The sequence below is a fragment of the Eubalaena glacialis genome, chromosome 15 (genome assembly GCF_028564815.1).
Source record: "Eubalaena glacialis isolate mEubGla1 chromosome 15, mEubGla1.1.hap2.+ XY, whole genome shotgun sequence".
Classification (NCBI taxonomy): domain Eukaryota; kingdom Metazoa; phylum Chordata; class Mammalia; order Artiodactyla; family Balaenidae; genus Eubalaena; species Eubalaena glacialis.
The window spans coordinates 78,823,380-78,851,378 of NC_083730.1; the positions used below are offsets into that span (position 1 = coordinate 78,823,380).

At 49.2% G+C, this 27,999-nt stretch overlaps 1 protein-coding gene across 2 annotated transcripts; it reads left to right on the forward strand.

The window, feature by feature from the left end:
* The first annotated feature begins 124 nt into the window (after positions 1–124).
* On the forward strand, positions 125–27,999 carry PLBD2 (phospholipase B domain containing 2). 2 transcript variants are annotated; one of them, XM_061169808.1, is made up of 12 exons: positions 125–503; positions 11,175–11,268; positions 13,379–13,537; positions 15,326–15,426; positions 15,646–15,860; positions 21,396–21,493; positions 24,204–24,364; positions 24,961–25,056; positions 25,317–25,388; positions 26,038–26,193; positions 26,741–26,903; positions 27,007–27,999. In XM_061169808.1, exons 1-12 carry the CDS (start codon positions 214–216, stop codon positions 27,172–27,174), a joined length of 1,773 nt encoding a protein of 590 aa, XP_061025791.1. In that variant the 5' UTR covers positions 125–213; the 3' UTR covers positions 27,175–27,999. The 2 variants fall into 2 exon arrangements, with proteins under 2 accessions (XP_061025791.1, XP_061025792.1); XM_061169809.1 differs by having other exon boundaries at positions 26,041–26,193.

Below are 27,999 nucleotides of genomic sequence, written 5' to 3' on the forward strand. Positions count from 1 at the left end.
TTGCAAGGTTTGAGCAGGCTGACGAGGGCGCCGGGCCCCTTTAAGATGGCCCTGTCCCTTACGTCCCGCCCCCGGGCCCCGCCCACCCGGAAGGGCTTGGCCCAAGCCCCGCCCCTCCACCGCCTACGGCCTTTTCCCTCCAGCCCCGGCCCGGCCCTCCGCAGCGGAGTGCAGTCACGTGAGCCGGGCTGCGGCGCCCCGCTCCGCACCGTCATGGTGGACCCGATGTACGGAGCCCCGGGCGGCCGCCTGGCCAGGGCGCTGACGCGGGCGCTGGCGCTGGCCCTGGTGCTGGCCCTGCTGGTCGGGCTGTTCCTGAGCGGCCTGACCGGCGCAATCCCGACCCCGAGGGGTCACCGGGGACCGGGGAGGCCGGTCCCACCCGCCTCCCGCTGCCGTTCGGTGCTCCTGGACCCTGAGACGGGCCAGCTGCGCCTGGTAGATGGCCGCCACCCTGACGCCGTGGCCTGGGCCAACCTTACCAACGCCATCCGCGAGACCGGGTAAGGGTTGGCCCGATCTCGCGCGGACCAGCCGGGGGAGGGAGTTGCGTGGGCGCCGGACCTCGCCTGCCCCTAGGACCAGCCTCTTGCCGGTGACAAGAGTCCCATCCTTGTCTCCCTGGGGGTCAGTGTCCCACCTCTGAGGCTGCTGCACCGTAGTTGGGTGGGGCTGATGCAGCATGCCTCAGCTCATGGGGACCAGTCCTTTGCCTTCAGCCAGGGATGACAGTACCTCTGTTTCCCTAGTGATACAGTAACTCTTATTCCCACGTAGGCCGGCACTCTCCGCCTCAACCCTCATCTCACCCCCATGACCAGAGGGGTGGTAATGGCTCTCCAGGACAAATTCTCACTTCCTTGGTTTTAGCTTACCCCATGGGTGCCAGCCCCCCTGCCTTCTTTCCAGAGCCAGAACAGCAGGACTGAGCTTGGATTCCAGGCCAGTCTGAAAACAGAGGGTCCCTAAATTCACAAAGACCCAGACTGTATCATTGCTTGGCCTCTGCTCCTTGCTTCCCTCCTCTCTCCTGGTCCAGGGGTAAGTCACTTGGCCAGATACTTAGTATGGAGCCAAGCACTCCATCTTTGGCAGTCACCGTCACTATCCTTATCACTGGGACCCAGGCTGTCATTCTGTTGTATGGCTCTTACCTAACTCCTCTGCCTGTCTGGGCTCTCATTTCCCCATCTGTGGCTTGGATTTTGATGATGTGCTCTGGCTGGGAAGTTGGGTGGTGCCCCTCTCAGGCCTTGTACTAGGGCTGGTGCCCATTCATTCATTCACTCACCTGGTGCTCTTGGCTATGGGGACACAGAGCTGAGGGGGTCCCCATTCAGTCAGGGAGACAGTGCCAGGAGGGAAAATCCTGGGCGTGGGGAACATCTGCCTCAAAGCCTTGTCAGCAAGGCCCAGACCCTGGATACACGCTGTGTTGGGGAATCTTGGGGAACCCTGTGTCCCCCCACTCCCCACCCCCACCTGCACTATCCCATCCTGGGGTCATCCCAGTGCTTAGAATACATTACCCCCTCCAGCAGGCATGGCATCTCCCACTGCTGCCCCCATCCATTTTGCTGGCTTGCATTCATTTCTGCAGGTGTTGGGGAGACATAGGACACTGTGGACACCCCCGTTCTGGTGCTTTGTGGCACTTGGGAGTGTATTAGATAGACAGACCAGAGATTGTGGGGAGAGGATTTGCTGCAGACCCAGGAGCTGGGTGCGGCTAATCTGGGAAGGCTCCCAGGGAGAGGAAACCACAGAGTGGGCTGGCGTCTGTAGAGGCAATCAGAACTCTGTGGCGACTTGACTCTGGAATCTGGTGACCCAGTCTCTGCTGACTCATATGTTTTGGGCCCCCGCTTAGCAGAGCTAAGAGAGATGACAATCTCTGGATGCTAGGGAGGGGGCACAGAGGTAAGGCTCAGCATGGGGAGGGGGCTTTGGCTCCAGCAGTTCCCCACTAGGCTGTGTTGCTGTCAATTATGGAAAACAGAGAAGTGGGGAGAGGGCTCCCCTGCTTGTGCTGGATGGAAAGTTCTTCCAGGCTCAGCTCTGGCGCTGTGTGACCTTGGGCAAATCACTTCATCTCTCTGAGCCTGTTTCCTTCCCTGAAGGTGGGGCTCGAAGGGAAATTCGGGGGATCACAGGAAGCACCTCTGTTTATTTACTAAAGGAAGGAGTGAATGAAAGAGAAAGGAGCGCGTGTCTTCTGCCCCCATTTTGCAGGTGGGGAAACTGAGAAGTGAGCCCTGGTCTCTTCCACACTTCTTGCTCTCACTTCACTGTTCCAGCATCTTTTCTGTCCAGTCTGCCCCTTTCCCTGTGGGTTTGACAGCACTTGGGACTATGATGTAGGGAAAACTGTATGGGAAGCCCCCATTTTATAAGCAGGGAAACGGAGGCCCTCAAAGACACCCTCTTGAGAACTCAGGAGTGAGATGTAAGAAAGACATCTGGGGTGTCCTGGCCCTCGAGCAGCAAAACCGCTGATTTGCAGGTGACTGTCTTATTTTTTGGAGGGTAGAAATCATGGTTTGACTCTTCTGTTCACCTAGAATTGGGATCCTTCCTCCTTTCTGGCTCCCAGATTTCACCAGATCCTGGGATTGTCAGGCAATCCTGGGATTGCCATAATCTTTCCTCTTACTTGTGCTGTATCTGACTCTGCACTGACACTCCCCATGGAGCCTGAAACATTTAGATTTAATGCTAGGGGATCAGAGATGCACCCAGAGGCAGCGCCTGCGCCAACCTGGCTCTGGTCTTGGTCCTGGGGAGGCCGAACCCTCCAACCTTACCTTTTCCTCCTTTTCTGACCTGATGCCCCCCAACCTGCTGATTGACCTAAATAGCCTTCGAGTTGGGAGAAGAAGTGAATACCAATAAGAGGGAACTAACCTATTAGGAAACTGGGAAACATCCCAAATCTACCACCCAACAGGCAGAAACCCAGCCCAGTAAAATGGATAAATACCACCCAACTGTTTCTTTTTCTTTTTTTCTTTATCTATTTTTTTGTATTTTATTTTATTTATTTTTTTATACAGCAGGTTCTTATTAGCCATCCATTTTATACACATCAGTGTATACATGTCAATCCCAATCTCCCAATTCATCACACCACCACCCCCATCCCCCGCTGCTTTCCCCCCTTGGTGTCCATACGTTTGTTCTTTACATCTGTGTCTCTATTTCTGCCCTGCAAACCGGTTCATCGGTACCATTTTTCTAGGTTCCACATGTATGCGTTAATATACGGTATTTGTTTTTCTCTTTCTGACTTACTTCACTCTGTATGACAGTCTGTAGATCCATCCACGTCTCTACAAATGACCCAATTTCATTTCTTTTTATGGCTGAGTAATATTCCATTGTATATATGTACCACATCTTCTTTATCCAGTCATCTGTCGATGGGCATTTAGGTTGCTTCCATGACCTGGCTATTGTAAATAGTGCTGCAATGAACATTGGGGTGCATGTGGCTTTTTGAACTATGGTTTTCTCTGGTTATATGCCCAGTAGTGGGATTGCTGGGTCATATGGTAGTTCTATTTTTAGTTTTTTAAGGAACCTCCATACTGTTCTCCATAGTGGCTATATCAATTTACATTCCCACCAACAGTGCAAGAGGGTTCCCTTTTCTCCACACCCTCTCCAGCATTTGTTGTTTGTAGATTTTCTGATGATGCCCATTCTAACTGGTGTGAGGTGATACCTCATTGTAGTTTTGATTTGCATTTCTCTAATCATTAGTGACATTGAGCAGCTTTTCAGGTGCTTCTTGGCCATCTGTATGTCTTCTTTGGAGAAATGTCTATTTAGGTCTTCTGCCCATTTTTGGATTGGGTTGTTTGTTTTTTTAATACTGAGCTGCATGAGCTGTTTATATATTTTGGAGATTAATCATTTGTCCGTTGATTCGTTTGCAAATATTTTCTCCCATTCTGAGGGTTGTCTTTTCGTCTTGTTTATGGTTTCCTTTGCTGTGCAAAAGCTTTGAAGTTTCATTAGGTCTCATTTGTTTGTTTTTGTTTTTATTTCCATTACTCTAGGAGGTGGATCAAAAAAGATCTTGCTGTGATTTATGTCAAAGAGTGTTCTTCCTATGTTTTCCTCTAAGAGTTTTATAGTGTCTGGTCTTACATTTAGATCTCTAATCCATTTTGAGTTTATTTTTGTGTATGGTGTTAGGGAGTGTTCTAATTTCATTCTTTTACATGTAGCTGTCCAGTTTTCCCAGCACCACTTATTAAAGAGACTGTCTTTTCTCCATTGTATATCCTTGCCTCCTTTGTCATAGACTAGTTGACCATAGGTGTGAGGGTTTATCTCTGGGCTTTCTATCTTGTTCCATTGATCTATATTTCTGTTTTTGTGCCAGTACCATATTGTCTTGATGACTGTAGCTTTGTAGTATAGTCTGAAGTCAGGGGGTCTGATTCCTCCAGGTCCGCTTTTTTCCCTCAAGACTGCTTTGGCTATTCGGGGTCTTTTGTGTCTCCATACAAATTTTAGGATTTTTTGTTCTAGTTCTGTAAAAAATGCCATTGGTAATTTGATAGGGATTGCATTGAATCTGTAGATTACTTTGGGTAGTATAGTCATTTTCACAATGTTGATTCTTCCAATCCAAGAACATGGTATATCTCTCCATCTGTTGGTATCATCTTTAATTTCTTTCATCAGTGTCTTATAGTTTTCTGCATACAGGTCTTTTGTCTCCCTAGGTAGGTTTATTCCTAGGTATTTTATTCTTTTTGTTGCAATGGTAAATGGGAGTGTTTCCTTAATTTCTCTTTCATCATTAGTATATAGGAATGCAGGAGATTTCTGTGCATTAATTTTGTATCCTGCAACTTTACCAAATTCATTGATTAGCTCTAGTAGTTTTCTGGTGGCATCTTTAGGATTCTCTATGTATAGTATCGTGTCATCTGCAAACAGTGACAGTTTTACTTTTGCTTTTCCAATTTGTATTCCTTCTATTTCTTTCTTCTCTGATTGCCGTGGCTAAGACTTCCAAAACTATGTTGAATGATAGTGGTGAGAGTGGACATCCTTGCCTTGTTCCTGATCTTAGAGGAAATGCTTTCAGTTTTTCACCATTGAGAATGATGTTTGCTGTGGGTTTGTCGTATATGACCTTTATTATGTTGAGGTAGGTTCCCTCTATGCCCACTTTCTGGAGAGTTTTTATCGTAAATGGGTGTTGAATTTTATCAAAAGCTTTCTCTGCATCTGTTGAGATGATCATATGGTTTTTCTCCTTCAGTTTGTTAATATGGTGTATCACATTGATTGATTTGCGTATATTGAAGAATCCTTGCATCCCTGGGATAAATCCCACTTGATCATGGTGTATGATCCTTTTAATGCATTGTTGGATTCTGTTTGCTAGTATTTTCTTGGGGATTTTTGCACCTATATTCATGAGTGATATTGGTCTGTAATTTTCTTTTTTTGTAGTATCTTTGTCTGGTTTTGGTATCAGGGTGATGGTGGAGTCGTAAAATGAGTTTGGGAGTGATCCTTCCTCTGCAGTTTTTTGGAAGAGTTTGAGAAGGATGGGTGTTAGCTCTTCTCTTCTCTCCTTAATTTTTAAAAAAAATTTTTATTGGAGTATAGCTGATTTACAATGTTGTATTAGTTTCAGGTGTACAGCAAAGTGAATCAGTTATATATATATCTACATTTCTTTTTTTTTTAGATTCTTCTCCCACGTAGGCCATTACAGAGTATTGAGTAGAGTTCCCTGTGCTATAGAGCAGGTTCTTATTAGTTATCCAACTGTTTCTTTGAAAAGTCACAAAAGATAAACTTACACCATCAAGAATGGAAGAGGAGTGATAGCCACAGATGAGGTGGTACATCCCGCATAGTAGCGGGTGTCCAGGGCACACTATACACTGAAGGGACAATGAAGGTGAGGGGAGATTTGTGACCCGCTGCTCATCTCACAAGAATGGTCTGGCTTTTCCCAAACGTGGCCTCTTCATTAGATCCTGGAGTCATCTCAGAGGTATTAGCTGTCCCTGATATAAAACCACAGTGTGGCCCATACACTTTCCAGAAAAAAAAAAAGACTGGGGAAATAGATTCAGTGCAGCCGACTTTTTATTTTTGCCAAACAAGTGCATTAAAGACAAACCAGAACAATATTTATTGATCTCTGCCCATTTCATCTAATAAAAGATCAGCTATTTTAGAACCAAACAAGCAGGAAGGACATGATCTCTGAATCAAGAACAGTCTAATGGGGACATTTTGCTTTAGAAACACATTCTTTCCAGTGGTTTGTTGTTTTGTTTTGTTTTGGCCAGGGACTGGGGTAGAGTCTCCCAAAGTTGTCAGCCAGCACAGCAGTGAGGGATTCCAGAAGCCATTTGCTGATGTCCAAGCCTTCCCATTTTACAGATGGGGAAGCTGAGGCTGGGAAAGCGTGGAGGTGTGGTATGAGGCAGGGTTTCAGGTTTAACATCAGAGAGATCTAGGTTCAGATCTCTGCCTGGACACTTCCTACAGGTGGCAGTCGGCAGCTGCCTCACCCCCCAAGAGGAGGATGGCGCCAGCCTTGCAGGGGCCTGGAAGAAAATCATTTGATTAGGGCTTAGGGCCCGAGGCAACAGAGGGATCCTCAGAGATCAGCCAGAGGGGCTCTAGCACTGAAATTCCTCATGAATGGGAATCTCTCTCTTTCCAAGGTATTCTGGAAAGATAGGCAGACACCTATGTAGCCAGGTTTTCTGAGAACTCAAGCAAAGTGCACAAACCCCATCCAAACCGAATCACCCCAGTTGCCCTTTGGAATAAGGCGGTCCAGAGAGGAATGCAGAAGGCACTCCCTCCAACAAGGGCAGTGACTAATTCCATATTTACAGTACTGTGGCCTGGCTGGGGGGGGGGGGGGTCGGGGGGGAATTGTCACTCTCCACTCATCCTTTTCCTTTCTGTCCAGCTTGAAAGAGTCACACTGCTCTCTTTTAAATCTTTGTAATTATTACACAAGTACTTAACTTTCCATGGTAAAAAATTTCTAGCAGTTTAGAAAGGTGAGGTGGAATGTGGAAGGTAAACTGTGCTCCCCACTCTTTCTTTTTATATATAACCAATGTTCTTTCTTCTAGAATTTTCTATGCATAAACAGGCCTAAACATACATACATACATACATATGTATATGTACTGGTATGTGTGTGTGTGTAATGTTTTTGTACATGGCGTTATCCTGAGTCCACTGTTTGTCCTTCTCTGATCTTATTTTTTTAAAAAAAACTTTGTGTCTGACATCTCATCAGCACATGGCGGTCTGCCACATGGTCCTAGAAGCCCACCGCATATATGGATAGATTATTGTATCAGGCCCCTAACACTGGATGTTTTGGGAGGGTCCTGTTTTCCTCAGCTCTAGTCAAAAATGCTGCTGTGCGCTCTATTTACAATAGCCAGGACATGGAAGCAACCGAAGTGTCCATCAGCAGATGAATGGATAAAGAAGATGTGGCATATATATACAATGGAATATTACTCAGCCATAAAAAGGAACGAAACTGAGTTATTTGTAGTGAGGTGGATGGACCTAGAGACTGTCATACAGAGTGAAGTAAGTCAGAAAGAGAAAAACAAATACCGTATGCTAACACATATATATGGAATCAAAAAAAAAAAAATGGTCATGAAGAACCTAGGGGCAAGATGGGAATAAAGAAGCAGACCTACTAGAGAATGGACTTGAGGATACGGGGAGGGGGAAGGGTAAACTGGGACAATGTGAAAGAGTGGCATGGACATATATACACTACCAAACGTAACGTAGATAGCTAGTGGGAAGCAGCCGCATAGCACAGGGAGATCAGCTCGGTGCTTTGTGACCACCTAGAGGGGTGGGATAGGGAGGGTGGGAGGGCGGGAGATGCAAGAGGGAAGAGATATGGGGACATATTTATATGTATAACTGATTCACTTTGTTGTAAAGCAGGAACTAACACACCATTGTAAAGCAATTATACTCTAATAAAGATGTTTAAAAAAAAAAAAATGCTGCTGTGAACAAGGATGCTGATACATATCCGTGAGGGCTGTGTGAGCACCGGTCACAGGGTGAGTTCCTAGCTGCTGCCTGTCTTCAGGGCCTCAGCACTGTGGCCTTGACTGAGCCTGCTCCCTGCAGAAGGAGAGCTTTTAAGCAGGCGCTGTCTGGAAGAAGGCCACTGGCCTCTCAGTTATAACCAGGACTTGGCATCTGAACAGCCTTTTTGGTTTTATGTAAGTTGTGTATGTTCTCCCTTGATTCCGCCGCTTTTTTTTTTTTTTTAATCACGAGGGGAACTACATTCTGTACCCTATTTTAAATTTCTTCCCATCACCAAGTCTACTGGATTGCTCCAAACCTCCCCTCTCAGGTTCATGATGAGACACATATTTAGTGAGTATAAAACGTGAGTTCTCGTCTGGCACTTGCCATGGCAACCCTCTGAAGTGGGAATCGCTTTGCCCATTTTACAGGTGAGGAAACTGAGGCCCAGAGAGGTTAAGCAATTTGCCCAAAGATACACAGTTGATAAGAGAGAGACCTGGGGATTCAAATGATGCCTGAGGGACCCACAATCCCAGACTGTCTTTGTCCTCCACTCTCCTTGAAATTTAAGACCTTGATTCTAGTCTCTTGTGTTTTTCTGTCCATATCTGTGATTATATGTGAGTCATTAGCCAGAAATTCATGGCTGTTAGATTTGTTTGATAAGAACTAACTCCTTCACCTTCAAGGACAAAACAATCCCCCACAAAACTCAGTTAAGGTAGAGGCTCAGGGCACATCATGCCCGGTGATGTTAGTCTCAGCTCTGTTGGGCAAGTGACTTCACCTCTCTGAGCCTCGGGTCCCACATCTGTAAATTGGGAGAATCAAACTCATGTCATAGGGTCTCTGGGAGAATTTAGAGAGAAAAGTAGACATGTGATGTGCTTAGCATTGGGGGCTATTGTTATCCACCGTAGCAGGGCCTCATTACCAGTCCCCACAGCTCCATTTTATCTTGTAGCCCAGGTTCTTTGCTTTGGAACTCTCAGAGCTCAGGCTTCCTTCTTTTACTTTCCCTCTCCTTCCTCCCCACCCCCCTTCTCCCTGCAAGCTCCTACTTAAACTTCAAAACCTGGAGCAGCTGTCACCTCTTCTGTGAAGCCTTCCTAGATTTTACTCAGTAGCAGCAGGAGCGTACCTCCTCAGGGTACTTTCTTCCTTTTCTCGTCATAGCAGTTACATATATTCATTCTTGTATACCCTCGGTGTCTGGCACCCAGTAGGTGCTCAAAGAAGCTTGATTGCCAAAACTATAGGGTGTGAGTATTTTGATAGTCATTTCCTCTCCTGTGTCTTCTCTAGGGCAGAGCTGTGCCTGTCCTGGAGCTCTTTGGTGACTTTTTAGCCAAATTCCTGTGAGACAGTCCTGGCTGAGCCTGGCTGTCCGTGTTGTGTAGCCTCTTCAAGGTCTCATTAGTGTCTTCTGTTGCCCTCATTTTCTTAATAGAAATTGCCTTCACAAGTGTTTTCCTTAGTTACAGAAGTCACCTGGGTGAATATTCTTTGTGTCCTTGGAGCAAGGATGAAATCCAGAACCATAAAGGAAAGACTGATAGGACAAAACTGAAAACTACCATATGGCAAAAACAAAAGCAAAAATCAATTAAAATACAGGCATTTTCAATACTAGTGACAAGCCAAGGGCTAACATGTATATAGAGAATTTCACCAATCAATAAGAAAAGGTGATGGGAATTCCCTGGTGGTCTAGTGGTTAGGATTTGGTGCTTTCACAGCCGTGGCCAAGGTTCAATCCCTGGTTGGGGAACTGAGATCCCACAAGCCAGCATGCAGCCGAAAAATAATAATAATAATAAGATGAAAAAAACCACGGTAGATAAAAATGAGTAAAGGACATGAACCAAAGAACTATAAATGACCAATAAGAAATAAGAAAATATATGTAACTTAACTCATTAAAGGATTATAATTACATGATTGAATTTTTCAACTGTCACATTAGTAAGGATGAAAAAGATTGATTTTAAGCAGGGAAGTGCACAGACAGGAGTTTGTACGTTGTAGAAATGCAGTATATACCCCAGGCATCACCTGGGAGCTAGTTAGAAATACAGAGTCTTGGGCTTTACCCCAGACCTCCTGATCAGAATCTGCATCCTGGGAGCCAGACTGCCTGGAATTGAACCCTAGCTTTGCCCTTTCTTAGCTCTGTGACCTTTGGTATGTGTATCAGCTAGTATTGGGCAACAGTGTTGTGTAGTAACAAACTGCCCCCAAACTCAGCGGCTTGAAATGACAACCGTTTATGCTCGTGGATCCTTGGAGCAGTTGGGGCAGCTCTGCTTCATGCTATAGTTCTGCTGACCTGGTCAGCAACATGTGTCTCTCATATTCTTGGGACCAGTGAGCTGGCCGGGCATGTTTCTCTCGTGGCCATAGCAGGGACACAAGTGGAAACACGGGAGGCCCTTTGAAGGCTAATCTCATAACTGACACAAGTCACTTCCACCGCATTCCATCGGCCAGAGCAACTCATATGACATGACTGAGCCCAAATAAAGGGGACAGGGAAGGACATTTGGCCAGTGGTGGGAGGGATGTAAAGCCACACAGCAAAAGGCAGGGACGTTGGGGGAAGAGGCTGCGATGCCATCTACCACAGCAGGTATGTAACTCTGTGCTTGAACTTCTTCCCCTCCTGTACGATGGAGACAAGAATGGTGCCTGCCTTGCAGGACTGTGGGATTGTCATGAGGACTAGTACATGAGTTAATAGATATGGAAGTGCCTAGAACAGTGCCTGACTCAGGAGAAACCCTCAGTAGATATTAGCTGGTATTATCGTGGGGGAGGGGCAGGGAATGAAGATTAGTACAGCCCTGGGGGAGGCTGTTTGTCAGTATCTATTAAAATTAAAAATACATGTGCCCTTTGACCTAGCAGTTCCTCTTTTAGGGATTTAGCCTGACACGTGCACAGAGACAGACCGACAGACATTCACGTGAATGGCAGTTCATCACTGCATTGTTTTCTATGGTTTAAAACTGCAGACAGGTGCATGCCGAGCTGAGGGCCCGTTTCACGCTCACCCCCTCGCTGACCAAGTGTCCCCTCTCCTCCCCCTGCAGGTGGGCCTTTCTGGAGCTGCACACAAATGGCCAATACAACGATAGCCTGCAGGCCTACGCAGCGGGCGTGGTGGAGGCCGCTGTGTCCGAGGAGGTAAGGGCCAGATGCGGGACCCCGGGGTTCCCCCCGCCCATCAAGTGTGTTCCCCAGGGAGCTTTGGAGGGTTCTGAGATATGTGTAGAGGGGGCTTTCCCACCCCCATCCTTCCATCTAGTTGGGGAGAAAAGGCTCACATGTATTTGTTAAAAATTTACACTGGGTGCTATTTGATGCATATAAAAAATACACAACACATTCCAAGTTACGAAGCTTAGTAATAAAATGAACACCCAAACTAAACCCTGGACTGTTACTAAAACCATTGAAACCCCCTCTCAACTCCGTTCCCCTGCCTCTCCTACCCCAGAGACACCCACCACACTACATGTGGTGGCTGTCATTCCCTTTCATTCATTCATTCATTCATTTATATTGAGATAGAATTCACATGCCATAAAATTCACCATTTTATAATGTACAGTTCAGTGGTTTTTAGTATATTCACAAGGTTGCACGACCACCACCACTATCTAATTCCAGAACCTTCTCATCAGCCCCGAAAGAAACCCCATACCTGTTAGCAGTCACCTCCCTTTTTCCCCTCTCCACCCAGCCCCTGGCAACCGCTAATCTACTTTCTGTCTCTACGGATTTGCTTATTCTGAACAGTTCCTATGAAAGGAATCATCCAATATGTGGTCTTTTGTGGCTGGCTTCTTTAACTTGTTTCCAGGGTTCCTCCACGTTCTAGTGTATATTAGTACATTATTCCTTTTTATGGCCGAATAATATTGCATTGTAGGGATAGACTATTTTATTTATCCTTTCATCAGTGGGTGGACATTTGAGTTATTTCCACTCCCTTCCTCTGCTTAAACTAGTTTTACTACATGTGATGAAACCTTAAACAACATATTATTTTGCTTTACCTGCTTTTGGGCTTTTTAAAAGTGATAATCACAGATTTCAGAAGGCAGACTGCATCAGGAGTGGGTGAGGCCGTGGTGGGCTGGCCGTGCTCCCGCACTGTGCGTGAAGGGGTGACACCCACGTTGGAATGTAATTTGGCATTAACGTGTAGAGTTGAATACACATATGCCTTAGGACCCAGGGGCCCCACTCCTTCGGTGTGTACCCTAGAGGTGACCCAAGGGGTTCAAAACAGCCCCGAGGCAAACACACTCAAACGCCACCGGTGGGTGCACGGGTAACCGGATTGCAGTACTGTCACACAGGATCATAGAGCAGTGAAAACGAACGAGCAGAGTGGATGGGTGTGAGATGCATGGTGGTGAGAGGGACAGAGCACGTCACAGGAGACGGTGTACAGTGTGACAGCGTTTAATAAACTCCCTCTCCTCATTCTGACACCCAGCTGCAGTTTGAGATGCCCTCCTGAGACCTCGATGTCTGGGGAGGTGTCAGACACTGGGTCAGGCCACGCTGTTTTGGGTGCTTGGTGGTATCTGAGACAAGATTCCATCTCTCAAGGGCCCCGTAGCCTGAGCCAGGAACACTGAGGCAAGGCCCTAAGTGGTTCTCACGTGAGGAACCCCAGACACACGTGCCAGCGGCTTTGCCCACATTACCTCTCTGAGCTTGCACAGCAGCCCCTGAGGGAGGCTCTCCATCTGTTGGGGTGACGGGGACGATGGGCTCATATGGTCTTTCACCCCCCAGCAGGCCGGCCCAGCTTGTTCATGTGACGTCGGGGCGGGGAGGTGGGGAAGGCCTCTTGAGGGCTGGTGGAACTGGCACAGGGTTCTCTTGCCAGGTTCACTGCTGTGTCCTCAGTGCTCAGGACAGGACAATAGTAGGTGCTCAAAAAAAAAAAAAAAAAAGGTAGTTGAGTCACTGAATACATGTATAGATGGGGGGGGGCTGTCCCCAGTAACAGAGGAGGCGTAATCTAGGACAGACTGTGAGTGCTGAAGGCTTTCAGAGGAGGGAGGCATCCAGAGGCATTGGGCCCTGGTGGGGGTGAGAGCTGGCTGGGTGAGAGAAGCCAGCGTGAGCAAAGGTGCAGAGGTGTCCTCCCCAGAGCTCCTCGACTCTTTGGAGACCTGGATAGGGGTGAGGACTCTGAGCCCGAGTGGGGGCCAGTGGGGTCCTCAGGGAAGAGCGCAGCCCCGCTGCCCCGCCCCTGTCCTCGCCCACCCCACAGCTCATCTATATGCACTGGATGAACACGGTGGTGAATTACTGCGGCCCCTTCGAGTACGAAGTCAGTTACTGCGAGAGGCTCAAGAAATTCCTGGAGGCCAACCTGGAGTGGATGCAGAAGGAGATGGAGTTGAACAATGGCTCTGCTTACTGGCACCAGGTGGGCGTGGCCCCCATGCTCGGAAGGCTGGGGCTGCTTTGGGGACCTGCTACCACTGCGGCTGCTACTGTTCCAGCTGGTAAACCTAGCTGTCCCCTGCTCCTCTTAGCCAGCCCTTTCTCCCTTCCTCCCTCCCTCCCTCATCCATCCACCCATCTACCTACCCATCCTCCCATCCATCTACTCATCCATCCACAGATCCATCCAGTCTTCCCTCCCTCCCTCCCTCCATGTCCATCCTTCCCTTTCTCCCTCCCATACATCCGGCTATCCATCCACCCACCCACCCCTCCATCCATCTACCCGTTCATCCATCCATCTATTCATCCATCCATCCATCCATCTAGTTTTTCAGCACATTCGTCCACCCACCCACAAGTCTATCCATCTTTCACTCTCTTCTTCCCATTTATTCATCTGTCACCAACCTGCCCATCTTAGCCTAGTTGTCAGATATTCTATCCACCCGCCTTGTTGATATACCCCATTTGGTTGCCTGTCTCTCTCTCTCTGTTCATCATCTACCTATCTGTCCATCTACCCTCCCATCTACCTGCCTAGCCATCTTTCTGACGGACCACGTTCCCTGCTTCATTCCTCCTCTTCCTTCTGGCCAGAGCCTAGGCACCTCTCAGTCTGTTCATCTGTTGGTCCATCCCCTCTGCTCTGTCTCTGCTGCTCGTACATCTCGCCAGGGGCTGCCCCGTTCTCCAGGGTGATGCCCACACTCCTTAATGTGGCCTCAACAGCCCCCTGCACCCTCTCCCTCCCCAGCCTCATCTACTGACCTTCTCGATCTGTGCTCCAGCCTCCCTGGCCTCCTCCCAGTTCCTTGAACAAGATGTTACCTCTTCACTCAGGGCTTTAAAATGTGCTGTTCCTTCTGCCTGGAACACTTTTCCTTCTCCCCCTCTGCCTGGCTCACCCCCACCACTCCTCACCTCCACGTCCCCTCCCTGCACTTCTTCGTAGCACTCTTGTGAGGCATTCAGATTCTGTCTTCAACTGGACTTGGGCCCCATGAGGACAAGGCAAGGACCACATCTGCCTTGTCCACTGTGGTATCCCCAGTACCTAGCACAGGGGCTGGCACATAGTAGGTGCTTTATAAGTGAAAGTTTGTTGAGTATTTACAGATGAAGGAGTGAATCCCTCTGGTCCCGTCCATCTGCTTCGGCACCTGCCTGAACATCTGTCCTTCTCTTCACTCTCCTGTCCATCTAGATGATCGCCTTTCTCTCTGTCCTTCTCTCATTTAACTCGGTAGCCACCATCCATCCATCCATACATCTGTCCTTTTGTCCATCCATCTTAAGGATGCTTGCTAAGTGCCTGGTGTATGCCCAGCACAGGCCAAGGCCCGGTGGGGGACACAGTGATATACTCCATGGTTATAGAACAATGACAGTGACAGTGGGTTGAAGTCAGCCACGAGACAAGTGCGCTGAGCCAGCAGCACAGCCAGTAAAACTCAGAACAGGGAGCAGTCAACAGTGGGCCAGGGCAGGCTGGGAGGCTTCCTGGAGGAGGTGGGTTTGAGTTGGGTTCTTAAGTGGGGTGATTTGGGGTTGCCACAGGATGGAGACATATAGTTAAATGATGACAGGAGGGTGCTTGGCATGGAGGGGTGGGTGGTGGTTAAGGGGGGGGTCAGGGTTGGCTGGAGCCTGGAGGGTGCACCTGAGCCTCCCTTGCTGGAGCCCCTCCCATTGCAGAAGGCATGAGCCTGGGGGAGAGGCCTCACACTCCCTCTGCCCCCTGCCCCCTGCCCCCTCCCCCTCCCCCTAGGTGCGGCTGACCCTCCTGCAGCTGAAAGGCCTAGAGGACAGCTATGAAGGCAGTGTGACCTTTCCAACTGGGAAGTTCACCATCAAACCCTTGGGGTTCCTGTAAGTGCCACCCCCAGAGTGGACAGGGCAGGGGAAAGTGCCACACACCTTATAGTCAGACAGACCTGGGTTCCAATACCAGCCCTGCCACTTCCTGGCTACATGGCCTCGGACCGGTCGCCCAACCTCCCAGTGCCTCAGCTTCCTCTTCTGTGAAATGGGTATGTAATGGCACTCCCAGCAGGCGTGGTAACCCTCCGGCACTCTGACCCTCCTCAGCCTGTTGCAGATCTCTGGGGACCTCGAAGACTTAGAGCTGGCCCTGAATAAGACCAAGACCAAGCATGCTATGGGCTCTGGCTCCTGCTCCGCCCTCATCAAGCTGCTGCCTGGCCAGAGTGACCTCCTGGTCGCACACAACACCTGGCACTCCTACCAGTACATGCTGCGCATCATGAAAAAGTACTGGTTCCAGTTCAGAGAAGGGCCCCAAGGTGGGTAGATGTGGGTGGGTCTGTGTGTGAGCATGTATGTGGGTACACAGTGGGCATAGTACTGGGAGGTGTGGGCCTCAGCCCCGTATACACTGAGGTCACCATAAGGCCACTCTAAGAGTTCGTGTTATTTTTAACATGTTTATTTCGTTTTAATTTTTATCTCACAAGGTGTATCAGTAAGCTACTGCTGCGTAACAAATCACCCCAAATTTAAAACAACAAAGGTTTAAAACATAGCCATTTATTTTTGCTTACATGGCCATGGGTCTGCTGGGTGGTTTTGTTATTCTGGGACAAGCCTGCTGATCGTGGCCGGGCTCACTGATGCTTCTGTAGTCAGCTGGGGTGAGCTGGCTGACCTAGGATAGCCTCGTCTGCACGTCTCGGGGTTGGCTGTCAGCTGGGATGATGTGACAGCTGGGCTACGTGGTCTTTCATCCTCCCACAGGCTAGCTCAGGCTTGTTAATGTGACATGTGGGCAGGGAAGTGTGGAAGGCCTCTCGAGGGCTGATTGAAACTGGCACAGCATTCTGTTGCTCAAAGCAAGTCAAGTGACCCGTGCAGATTCACGAAGTGGGGAAATAGACCCGACCATGTGATGTAAGGAACTGCAGAGTCACATTGCAGATGACGTGGATACAAGCATGGGGAGAGTTACAGCCATTTTTGCAAACAGCTACACAGGAGTGGATGAATACGTTCTTCCTGTCAAATGTGAAAACCTTGCCACTAAGGCCCAAGTGCTGGATAGTGTGCCTGTCATTCCTGGCCCCAGTGTTAAGTCTAGAGGTAGCCACTGCCAAATGTTTGCAGTGCCTCCTTCTTGGCCAAACTTAAAAAAATTAATGTTGCCAGGAGGTGGCGAGAGGGTGGGGAAATGTATACCCTCATTCACTGCTAACGGGAGTGGGAGCTGGCACGGCCACTTTGAAGAGGAGCCCAGCTGGCGTCTAACAAAATTTAAAATCTGTCTCGCCTGTGATCCAGCAACCCTCTGGCTCAGATCTGTCCCTGGAGAAACATTTCTATTTCTGCAAGGGGATTGTATACGTGGATGTCAGCTGCATTAGTGGTTTGGAAACAACCTAATGCCCATTAATTTAAATTTAAACTTCTCAATTGACATTTGTACAGAAAAGTGTGTGCATGATAAGTGTACAGCTGGAATTTTTGCATGTTGAACACACACCTGTGTGTGTAGCATCCAGACAGAGAAACAACATTCCCAGCCCCCAGAAGCTTCCTTCCTGTCCCTTTCCAGGCACTGTCCCCAGCCCGTAGTGACTTCTCACAGCCTGGATTAGGTTTGATGGATTCGGAATGTTTTGCGAATGGAATCATGCAGCATGGGCTTGTTTGCGTCTGGCTTCTTTCACTCAGTGTAACGTCTGTGAGTTTCATCCACGTTGTCCTCTGTAGCTGCAGATCTGTCGTTCCCATTGCTGTGTATCCACTGTTGTCTTAATATCTGAAAAACCTACATAAGTCATACACGTATGTTATAGAAAATTGGAAAATGTGGCAAAACACACATACACACAATGAAAGTCACTGGAACACCCCACATCCCACAAGAGATCATTTCTGCAAACACTTGGTTATGTTTTTTTAGACTTTTAAAAAATGTACCTCACTTTTCCATTTGTTTTAACTTATCAATATTTTTATTATACTATTTATATGTAAATACACCCTCACTGCCACAGATTCCAGCAATAGAGATGAAGAAATACATCTCCCTTGATACCTTCGTCCCAAATTCCAGATCTCTCCTAAGAGGAAAGCACTGATGCCATTTTGGTTTGGATCTATCTAGATTTGGGGGGATGCATTTATATGTGTGTATATATGGACCTTTTTAAAATTAATAGACTTTACTTCTTAGAAAAATTTTACATTGACATAAATTGGGTAGACAGTACAGAGCATTCCCATATATCCCCCTTCCCACTTTCCCCTGTTACTAGCCTCTTGCATTAGTGTGGTTCATTTGTTACAGTTGATGAACCAATATTGATACATTATTGTCAACTGAAGTCCATGGTTTACATTTGAGTTCACTCTTTGTAGAGTTTTATGGACTTTTGATGAACGCTCAATGACATGTATCCGCCATTACAGTATTCTACAGAATAGTTGCACAGCCCTAAAAAGTTTGCTTTCTGGGTTTTTAAAAAAAACATAAATGAGATCATGCTACGTGGATTGTTTGCCACTTGTTCCTCTTGCTCCACAGCCGGCCTTGGAGAGCTTTTGATGTTGCCATGTTCGGTCCACCTTTTAACAGCTGGACGTTAAATTTTAATTAGTCCCCAGTTGAGGATATGGACCATTTCCAGGTCTTTGCTCTTCCTCCCTTCCTCCCTTCCTTCCTTCCTTCCACCCTCCCTCCCTCCCTCCCTCCCTTCCTTCTTTCTTTTTAAAAAATATTTATTTCTTTATTTGGCCGCACCGTGAGGCTTGTGGGATGTGGGATCTTAGTTCCCCGACCAGGGACCGAACCTGGGCCCTCACCAGTGAGAGCAAGGAGTCCCAACCACTGGACTGCCAGGGAATTCCCAGGTCTTTGCTGTTTCAAACAGTACTACAGCAAGCAAGTGGGCCCCCAGATGTGTTTCCTGGTGGAAACGCTGGGTTAAAAGATGTTTAATTTAACTATAATTAAAATTTTAGTTTCTAGATAGATAACAGCCAAATTGCCTCAAAAAATGGTTGGGCCAATTTACACTTCCATTCTGTGAATATGTTGTCTTTCCCCACAGCCTTGCTAGCACTGGGTATTATGGTTCATTTCAAATTTTTTTGCCGTTCTGCTGGGTGATAAATGATGTCCCGGATGAAGTTTGTTCTCTTTTTGTTTTTGTTTTAAATTCACTTTATTGATGGATAGCTTACATACACATTTAGAGCATATAATTTGATGGGTTTGGACAAACATCTGCAGTCATGTAAACACCATTCCATAAAGATATAGAACATTTCCGTCAGCCTAGAAAGTTCCCTGTGACCTTTGCAGTTAGCTTCCCCCCCTCTCCCCAGGCAACCGCTCTTCTGATTTCTTTCCCATGAGGTTAGATTTGCCTGTTCTAGAACTTCGTATAAACCTGCACTAATTTTTAAAAATTTTCTAAGGGAATTCCCTGGCGGTCCGGTGGTTAGGACTCTGCCCTTCCACTGCAGGGGGCACAGGTTTGATCCCTGGTCAGGGAACTGAGATCCTGCATGCCTCACGGTGCAGCCAAAAAAAATCGTTTTTTCTAGTTTTATTTATTTATTTATTTATTTAATTGAGGTGAAATTCACATAACATAAAATTAACTATTTTAAAGTGAACAATTCAGTGGCATTTAGTGCATTCACAGTGGTGTGCAACTGCCACCTCAGTCTAGTTCCAAAACGTTTTCATCACCAAGAGAGGAAACCCTATACCCACTGAGTAATCACTCCCTTTTCCCCCTCCTCCCAGCCCCTGGCAACCACCAATCTACTTTCTATCTCTGTAGATTTACCTGTTCTGGACAGCCCATAAAAATGGAAACATACAATGGTGGTTTTCTTACGACTGGCTTCTTTCACTCAGCGTCATAATTTCAAGGCTTCTCCATGTCGTAGCAGGTGTCAGCACTTCATTCCTTTTTCTGACTGCCTAATATTTCGCCGCATGGAGATACTACAGTTTGTTTATCCATCCATCTATTGATGGATATTTGGGTTATTTCTTTTTGTATTCTACACTTATTTTTAATAGTTAAAAAAACAAATTACTCAAGTCATACATGTTCACTGTAGAAAGTTAGAAAATAGAGCACAAAGAAGGAATAAAAATCACTTGTAACCCGCCCTGCCACCAGCCCCTGAAAAACCACCATTGGTGTTGGTTGTTTTCCCTTCCAGTTTTAGCTGTTCATTGATGACTTTGCCCTTTTTACTTTTATCTATTCATTAGTTATATAGAAATAGCTCCTTTGGTCCATCCCCTCGTCCCTAGGGGCCCTCATCCCCACCCCAGAACACTTTGTACCAAAAGTCCATCCCTTGACAAGTGCTGGTCTGGTTACGCAGTAACCTTGATTGTAGGCCTACTGGGTACCCACTGTTGTGCTAGGAACTACCTCCACGATCTTATAAATTAAATCTTTGCAATTGCCCTGTGTGGGATGAAGGATTATTATTGCCAGTTTGCAGATAAGGAAACTGAGGATCAGAAAGGCTAAGTAACTTGACATAAATCAAACAGTTGATAAGGGCCTGAACCGGGATTCTGCCCAGGTCTCCTCCCCACAAAGCCTGTGCTCTTATATGATCCATCCATCTCACTTCCAGGAAATAAAATCTTGAGGAAGTGTCTGCACTCCTATGTTCATTGCAGTATTCACAATAGCTGAGATATGGAAACAACCTAAATGTCCATCGCCAGACAAATGGATAAAGAAAATGTACACGTACACACACACACACACACACACACACACAATGGAGTATTATTCAACTGAAAAAAGCAGGAAATCCTGCCATTTGCGACAACATGGGTGAACCTGGAGGCCATTATGCTAAGTGAAATAAGTCAGAGAAAGACAAATACTGTATGATCTCACTTTCACGTGGAATCTAAAAAAGTTGAACTTGAGGGAATTCCCTGGTGGCCTGGTGGTTAGGACTCTGTGCTTTCACTGCTGCGGGCCTGGGTTCAATCCCTGGTTGGAGAATTAAGATCCCGCAAGCTGCGTGGTATGGCCAAAAAAAAAAAAAGTTGAACTGATATAAGCAGAGAGTAGAATGATGGTTGCAGGGGGCTGGGGGGAGGGGGAAATGGGGAGATGCTGGTCAGAGAGTACCATCTCCCAGTTAGAAGACAAATGAATTCTGGAGTCTAAAGCACAGCATGGTGACTGTAGTTAACAACACCGTATTGTATACTTGAATCTTGCCAAGAGAGTAGAACTTCAGTGTTTTCACCACACACACAGCAGAGGTAACTATGTGAAGTGATGGATGTGTAAATTAGCTTGACTGTGGCCATCCTTTCACAGTGTCTACGTCTATCCAAACATCACAGTGTGCACCTTAAACACAGACAATTTTTATTTGTCAATTATACCTCAGTAAAGCAGGAGATAAACCCTCCCCCCACCCCCCAAAAAAACCAGAAAAACAAACTCCGTGCTCTCAGACTTCTCGGTATTTGCTCTGTGAATTATCTTTTTCACAATAGGTTTTTGCAATTAAAAAAAAAAAAGGAAAGCCAAAAAAAGGTACAGTAATCAAAAAAATTATATATATATATGTATATATATATATATATATATATATATATATATATATATATATATTGCTACTAGCTTTTACACAAATGGCCTGGTTTGCTGACTCTCAGAAAGAATGGAGTAGGGGCTTCCTCTGAAGCCTGCCGTTCCACCTGGAGACTCCCAAGTCTTGCTGGGAGGGGGGAGTGGGGTTCTCCGTATGCGCTTGTCTGACCAGGCCCCCTCCCCTGCCCCCCCCCCTCCCCGGGCTCACTCTCCCGCCTGCAGAGCAATCTACCCGGGCTCCCGGCAACAGGGTGACCTTCTCATCCTACCCTGGTACCATTTTCTCCTGTGATGACTTCTACATCCTGGGCAGCGGGCTGGTGAGTCATCCTCTGGTGTCACTTTTCTCCCCGGGGCAGCTTCGCACCCAGCAGCTTAGGCACAGCAGGGGGACGCAGACACCCCCCATTCCCGCATCACCACCACCCCAGGGCCGAGGCCGTCCTCCACCAGGAAGCGCTTGTAAAATGTCGCTCCCCAGGTCACGCCCGGGCCTCCAGACCCTGCAGCCGGCCTGGGACTCTGCATTGTCCTGCAGTTCCTCAGGAATCCCTGGTTTGGGCCCTTTTGAAATATCCGTGGCCCCAGTGACCTCATTTTGTGTTTATGTATTTAGGACAAGCCATCTCTCTCCCTACCATGACTCTGCTCTTTCTCGTTCAGCCTTCCCTCTTGCTTTCCACAAAACCCCCTCTAAACCTGGCTGGGTTTTCTGAATAAATGTTGTTTACAATGTGTTGTTTTTATCGGTTTTCCTGGCTGGGCTCCAAACTCATTTAGAAATCTGTTCCTGGCACCCCTAGACGACACAGCAAGCCCTGTAGTCGCCAGGGTAACACTGCAGAGGAGAAAAAACATCACTTAAAAAAAAAATCCTAGATGCAGAAGACGCCAGTTCCTGGGGAGGGGAGAGGAAGGGGCTCTTTTTCTTCTATTACTTTGTGAGAGGAGCGTGGGATTTAGTTCCCTTAAATGTGGGAAGAAGCATGAGAGGGGCCAGGCAGTGGGTGAGGGGACCCCCTTGCTGCGGTCTGGGGTGGGGAAAGCAGGAGTGAAGCCTGGGGAAGGACAGTTGAAATAGTTTGATCCAGTTATGAAAAGTGTCCGGGAAGGAAATTTACCTCCATCTGGGTTCTTAACTGTTTTTGTGCCACAGACTCCTTTGGCAGTCTGGGGCCATGAACCCCTTCTCAGAATAATGCTTTTAAATGCACAAGCCAACATATATGGGATTATAAAGGAAACCAATTATATCGACATGCATTTATCAAAATATTATATAAGTAAACTTTTAATGTAATATACAAGTATACCTCATTTTATTGAACTTTGCAGATATTGCAGTTTTTACAAATTGAAGGTTTGTAACAACCCTGCATCGGGCAAGTCTGTCAGCGCCATTTTTCTAACAACATTTGCTCATTTTGTGTCTCTGTGTCACATTCTGGTAATTCTCACAATATTTTAAGGTTTTCATTATTACTATATTCATTATGGTCATCTGTGGTCAGTGATCTTTGATGTGACTATTGTAATTGGTTTTTTGTTTTGTATTTTTTTTTCTATTTTTAAATTAAGGTATGTACGTTGGTTTTTAAGACATAATACTATTGCACACTTAATAGACTATAGTATAGTGGAAACATAACTCTTATATGCACTGGGAAATCAAAAAATCCATGGGACTTGCTTTCTTGTGGTATTCGCTTTATTGCAGTGGTCCGGAACAGAACCCGCAGTATCTCTCGGGTCAGCCTGTATGTGCTGCTTTATTAGCACGTTAAATAAGAAACTCCAGGGACTTCCCTGGTGGTCCAGTGGTTAAGATTCCGTGCTCCCAAGGCAGGGGGCACGGGTTCGATCCCTGGTCGGGGAACTAAGATCCCTCATGCCACAAGGTGTGGCCAAAAAAAAAAAGAAAGACACTCCAGTCGCAGGTGGGCTACCTGCCATAATTTAGAAGTATGAGGAGCGTAAACGATATCTTGAGATGTGTGCAGTCCTGTCCTATGGTGGGAAAACATCCGTGATTTCTGTTGGTGACGATCTCAGGTACCGCTAATAACACTGTCCTGTGTCACCTCATTAGCAATGGAAGGAGATGCTGCATTTCGGTTTGACATTAGTGGAAATAAAGATGTAATGTTTCCCCGCCCAAGTCTGCAGACTCCCTGAGCACTGTCCCAGGTTGAGAACAGCCCCTGGCGCAGAGAGAGGAAACTGCCCTCCAGGGCTTCTGAGGCCATGCGGGTCTGAATCCTGGCGATGACGTGGGACACTAGAGGGATGAGGAGGGTACAGTGTGGAGGGAGTAGAGAAGCTCTTCCTACCTGGGCATCGCTATTGAGAGGCTTGCTTTGCAGATTCCTCTTTGAAACATCATATTGATGGCTACTGCTATCTCGTAGTTGTTTTCCAGCTTCGTATAAAAAAGGAAGAAGCATGCTAATATCCTGCTGTAGGGGAGCAAGCCCCGATTTAAGAGTTGGAAATCTGAGGATCAAATCTTGGCCCATCCATGTAGCGGCCATGACCTTTTGGCAAGTCTTTTAGCTTCTCCAGGCCTCAGTTTACCTTTCAAGAAGAAGGGGGCTTAATAGCCGTGCTGTGTTTTCCCCCGGAGGGCTGTAAGAGTTCATGGGGACTGTCGTAGTCCACCAGGCTAGCAGCCCCAAGCCTCCCAGCTTTCCCTGCGGAACTGCAGGGAAGGGGTAGAGATGGGATGCTATCTCTCTGGGGAAAGAGTTGACCCACTTGGTAGGGGGAGTGGGTCCCGTAGGAGCGGCACCCTGGGCTCTCTTAGGGGCTGTTCCCAGGGCAAAGGTGGATGCATGATCTTGATCATGAACCCCCTCAATGCTCATCCAAAGAACTAGTGAGGAACATGCACCTAAGCCAGGACATGAAGTTTTAAAAAACTAGTCAACAAATTTGAACCACGATTGATGCAGCGCTGCCACTTGGTGGCACCACGCCCCGGTTGTGAGTTAGGGGGCTCTTTCGTGCAGCGCCCCCTCGGCTCTCCCACAGGTGGCCCTGGAGACCACCATCGGCAACCGGAACTCGGCCCTGTGGAAGTACGTGCAGCCCGAGGGCTGTGTGCTGGAGTGGATGCGAAATGTTGTGGCCAATCGCCTGGCCTTGGACGGGGACTCCTGGGCTGACATCTTCAAGAGGTTCAACAGTGGCACGTGAGTGGGTTCTGGCACTGCGGCCGTCCCACCCAACCTCCCCACTAATGCTCAGACCCTGGGAGACCTGATGTGGCACCAGGGCCATACAACCCACACCCTCTGCAGAGTCCTCTCCTTGTTTTACACGTGGGGAAACTGAGGCACGGGGAAGGAAAGGATTTGCCCCCCTCTTGCAGGCTCCTCCACCCAGGGAAAGGCTCCCAGAGGAAGGACAGGAAGACACTTGGAACTTGCGAGCTCTGGGGACAGTGGAGAGGGCCATCCGAGGAGATGGACATGGGTGGGTGGGGGCCCCATGAGCCAGAGACACGGGAACTGGATAGGGCAGGGTCTTAGGACATTGCGCAGAGTTGACCTTTGTTCCAGTAAGCACTAGGGAGCCACAGACTCTTCTGGAGCAGGTAAGCAGCATGATGAGAGAAAAGTCTGAGGACGCCTGCTCAAGCTGCAGCGTCCGGGTGACGGTCGGATGGCCGGACGCGCCCAGACCACCCCGGCCCCATGATTCCTGACTGTGTGTGGCCCTGGGGGCAGGGGGAGGCTGGGGCAGTGACCCCAGGGTCTGTTCAGCCCTCCTTCCTTGGGCACGGCAGGTACAACAACCAGTGGATGATCGTGGACTACAAGGCGTTTGTCCCCGGCGGGCCCAGCCCTGGGAGGAGGGTGCTCACCATTCTGGAGCAGCTCCCGTGAGTACCCGGAAAGGCGCAGGGCGTTCCAGCCGAGGGAACTACCGAGGCAGAGGCCTGGAGGCAGCTGAATCGTGTGCGGGAGGGGAAACCTCAGGAAGGCAATCCTGGAGGAGAAGGCAGCCCCTGATTGGGGCTAAAGATTGGGGACATAATCTAGCCCCAGGCAGTGGGGAGCCATTGAGGGTCCTTGAGCAGGGCAGCGCCCACAGGAGCCCCCTTTCTCACCACTCCTGCCCCGTGTCCCTTCCCGGTCGCAGGGGCATGGTGGTGGTGGCCGACAGGACCTCGGAACTCTATCAGAAGACCTACTGGGCCAGCTACAATATCCCGTATGTACCCCCTTCCTGGTATTCCCCACCCTTTGCTCAGCTCTCCGTGCTGGGGAGGGGTGCTTCCCAGGTGATTCTTTAACTCCACAAAGAAACCCGCCCTACCCCCATTTTCTCCAGGAAAGCCCTGACGGTTTTAGGGTACAGTTGTGAGGTTGGCATCCGTTCGGCCTCCCAGTCTGCACCCACCCACCGCAGGGTGGTAGGGGGCGGCCTGGCTTAGGTGCCGACCCCTGCCGTGGCTCTCCAGCTGGAGCTGCTTTAACTGGGCTGCACAGCCAGCACCTCTTGACCCTCACTGTGCTTTACCTGGGTTATCCCCTTTGATCCGTACAGCCACCGTGCGTGGTAGCCACGGCTCCTATTCCCATTTCACAGATGATGAAACTGAGGCCTTGAGAAAGTACCTAACTCTCCAAGGTTCCATAGGTGGCCAACAGTGAAGTCAGGATTTGAACCCGTGCCTCTTGGACCCCAGAGCCCTAGCTTGGCCACCCCACAGCACAAACAAAAGACATGATTATTGCTATCCCGACTGTCGTGGTTGTTGGTGTTAATGTCCTGGCACGACTGCCCCCTTCACCTCCCTGGCCACGGTCACGGCCGGGTGAAGTCAGTGGGGGTCGTGAGTGACCATCCTCGTTCCCAGCAGGTCCTTTGAGTCTGTGTTCAACACCAGTGGGTTGCCGGCCCTGGTGGCCCACTTTGGGGACTGGTTCTCCTACGACGGGAGCCCCCGGGCCCAGATCTTCCGGCGGAACCAGTCGCTGGTACACGACCTGAACTCCATGATCCGGCTTATGAGGTACGTGAGGGACCATGAGCCCAGAGTCATGTGGTGGGGCTTTATTGTAACTCATTTCAACTTCCCAACAAGCCCGGGGGGGCGGCAGGGGGGTGGTGCAACTGTGTAGCAGCCAGGACAGCAGGACCGAGGCAGCGCTCAGCTGAGCCCTCTTGCTGTCCTCATGTCATGGGTGAGGATGACGAACAGCTGTGGAGTGACCTCCCTGTCCTTTGGGGGATGCAGAAATCCATCCTGTACTCACACCGATGTGGACGTGTAACTGGGACCGTCTGAGCTCCAGGAAATGCTATGAAGGGACAAAACGGGGTCTCTAGCCTGGCCTGGGATGGGGGCCCAGAGGGATTCCCGGAGGGAGGGATGGCAGAGCCGAGGCTGAGTGCTGCCTGTGGAGTGACCAGCTGAAGGGGGAGGTGGTGACTGAAGCCCAGGCGGCGGGAGGGAGCCAGGCACATTGCAAGCAGGCGGCTGGGTGAGGGGCTGCCGCTAGCAGTCTGGCCTCCCCCGCTCCCCGCACCACTGATGTCTCCTCTCTTTCCGCATCCAGGTACAACGACTTCCTGCATGACCCCCTGTCATTGTGCAAAGCTTGCAACCCCAAGCCCAACGGGGAGAATGCCATCTCGGCCCGCTCTGACCTCAACCCAGCCAATGGCTCCTACCCCTTCCAGGCCCTGCACCAGCGCTCCCACGGGGGCATCGACGTGAAGGTGCCGGGCCTGGGGCTGTGGATGGGGTCCAAGTTGGGGCGGGAAGCAGCAGAGCCTCGCAGGTTGGGACAACTCAACGACCTGCCCTCCCCTCTACCCCCAGGTGACCAGCACGGCACTGGCCAAGGCCTTGCGTCTCCTGGCGGCCAGCGGCCCCACGTGGGACCAGCTGCCCCCGTTCCAGTGGAGCACCTCGCCCTTCAGCAGCCTGCTGCACATGGGCCAGCCCGATCTCTGGAAGTTCTCACCCATCGAGGTCTGGTGGGACTGAGGCTCCATCTCTGCTCTGCTGCCTTCTGCCCCTGCTGACCCCAGCGGGGCCACCCGACTGGCTGCCACCCTGCCCTCCTGGCTGTCCCCCCGCCCCGGTCCCCCTTGTGAGCGTTGACCCCCCGCTGTGCCCAGGTTGGGGACCTGGGTCGGCCAGGTTCACTCTCATCTGGGTGGCCTCCTGTGTGGGGAACGGAACCCAATGGGACCCAGGACTGACTCTGTTCCCCTAAGTGGGTGATGCCATCCCCGTCTCCCTCTGCCTCTCGTCTCCCTCTGCCTCTCTGCGTCTCTCTCTCTCCCTGCTTTTCTCTCTCTTCCAGCCTTGGGCCCCCTCCTCGTGCCGCCCCTTCCTGAGGGCGGGAGCCGGATCCTGGGACCAGGTTCCAGGGCCCCTAGTGGGGCCGGCAGGAGAGGCCTGTTCCAGTGCCTGCTTCCCAGTGCTGTTCCTGCCGGCGGCTCTGGAGCTTCAGCCCCCGAGACCCGGGCCTTGCCTCCGGTTGGCATCTCTCCTCCCAACCCCCGACCCCAGCCCCACTCTGCTCCATCGGGAAGTAGCTCCCCTGTTTCTCCTCCTGGACAGCCTCCTTGAGGACAGAAACTTGAAACCAAACAAGAACCAAAGTTTCTGGCCACTTGTGGCTGGAAGGGCCCGAGTGTCCTTCTCTCTCCGGGGGCAGGCAGGAGTGTCAGCCCCCTGCTCCAGCCTTGGCCCGTGCCCCCCCAAACCCAGGCCTGCCCCTGGCCTCAGGGCAGTGCCCACAGGTCCCCTGCTACAGAAACCAAATCGCAGGCTGTGCCGCCATTAAAAAGAGAGGCCATGGCC

Coding starts and splice junctions, on each gene's coding strand:
- PLBD2 (XM_061169808.1), top strand. CDS start 214: ATGGTGGACCCGATGTACGGAGCCCCGGGCGGCCGCCTGGCCAGGGCG. Junction 504..11,174: donor AACGCCATCCGCGAGACCGG/GTAAGGGTTGGC, acceptor CTCCCCCTGCAG/GTGGGCCTTTCTGGAGCTGC. Junction 15,861..21,395: donor GTTCAGAGAAGGGCCCCAAG/GTGGGTAGATGT, acceptor TCCCGCCTGCAG/AGCAATCTACCCGGGCTCCC.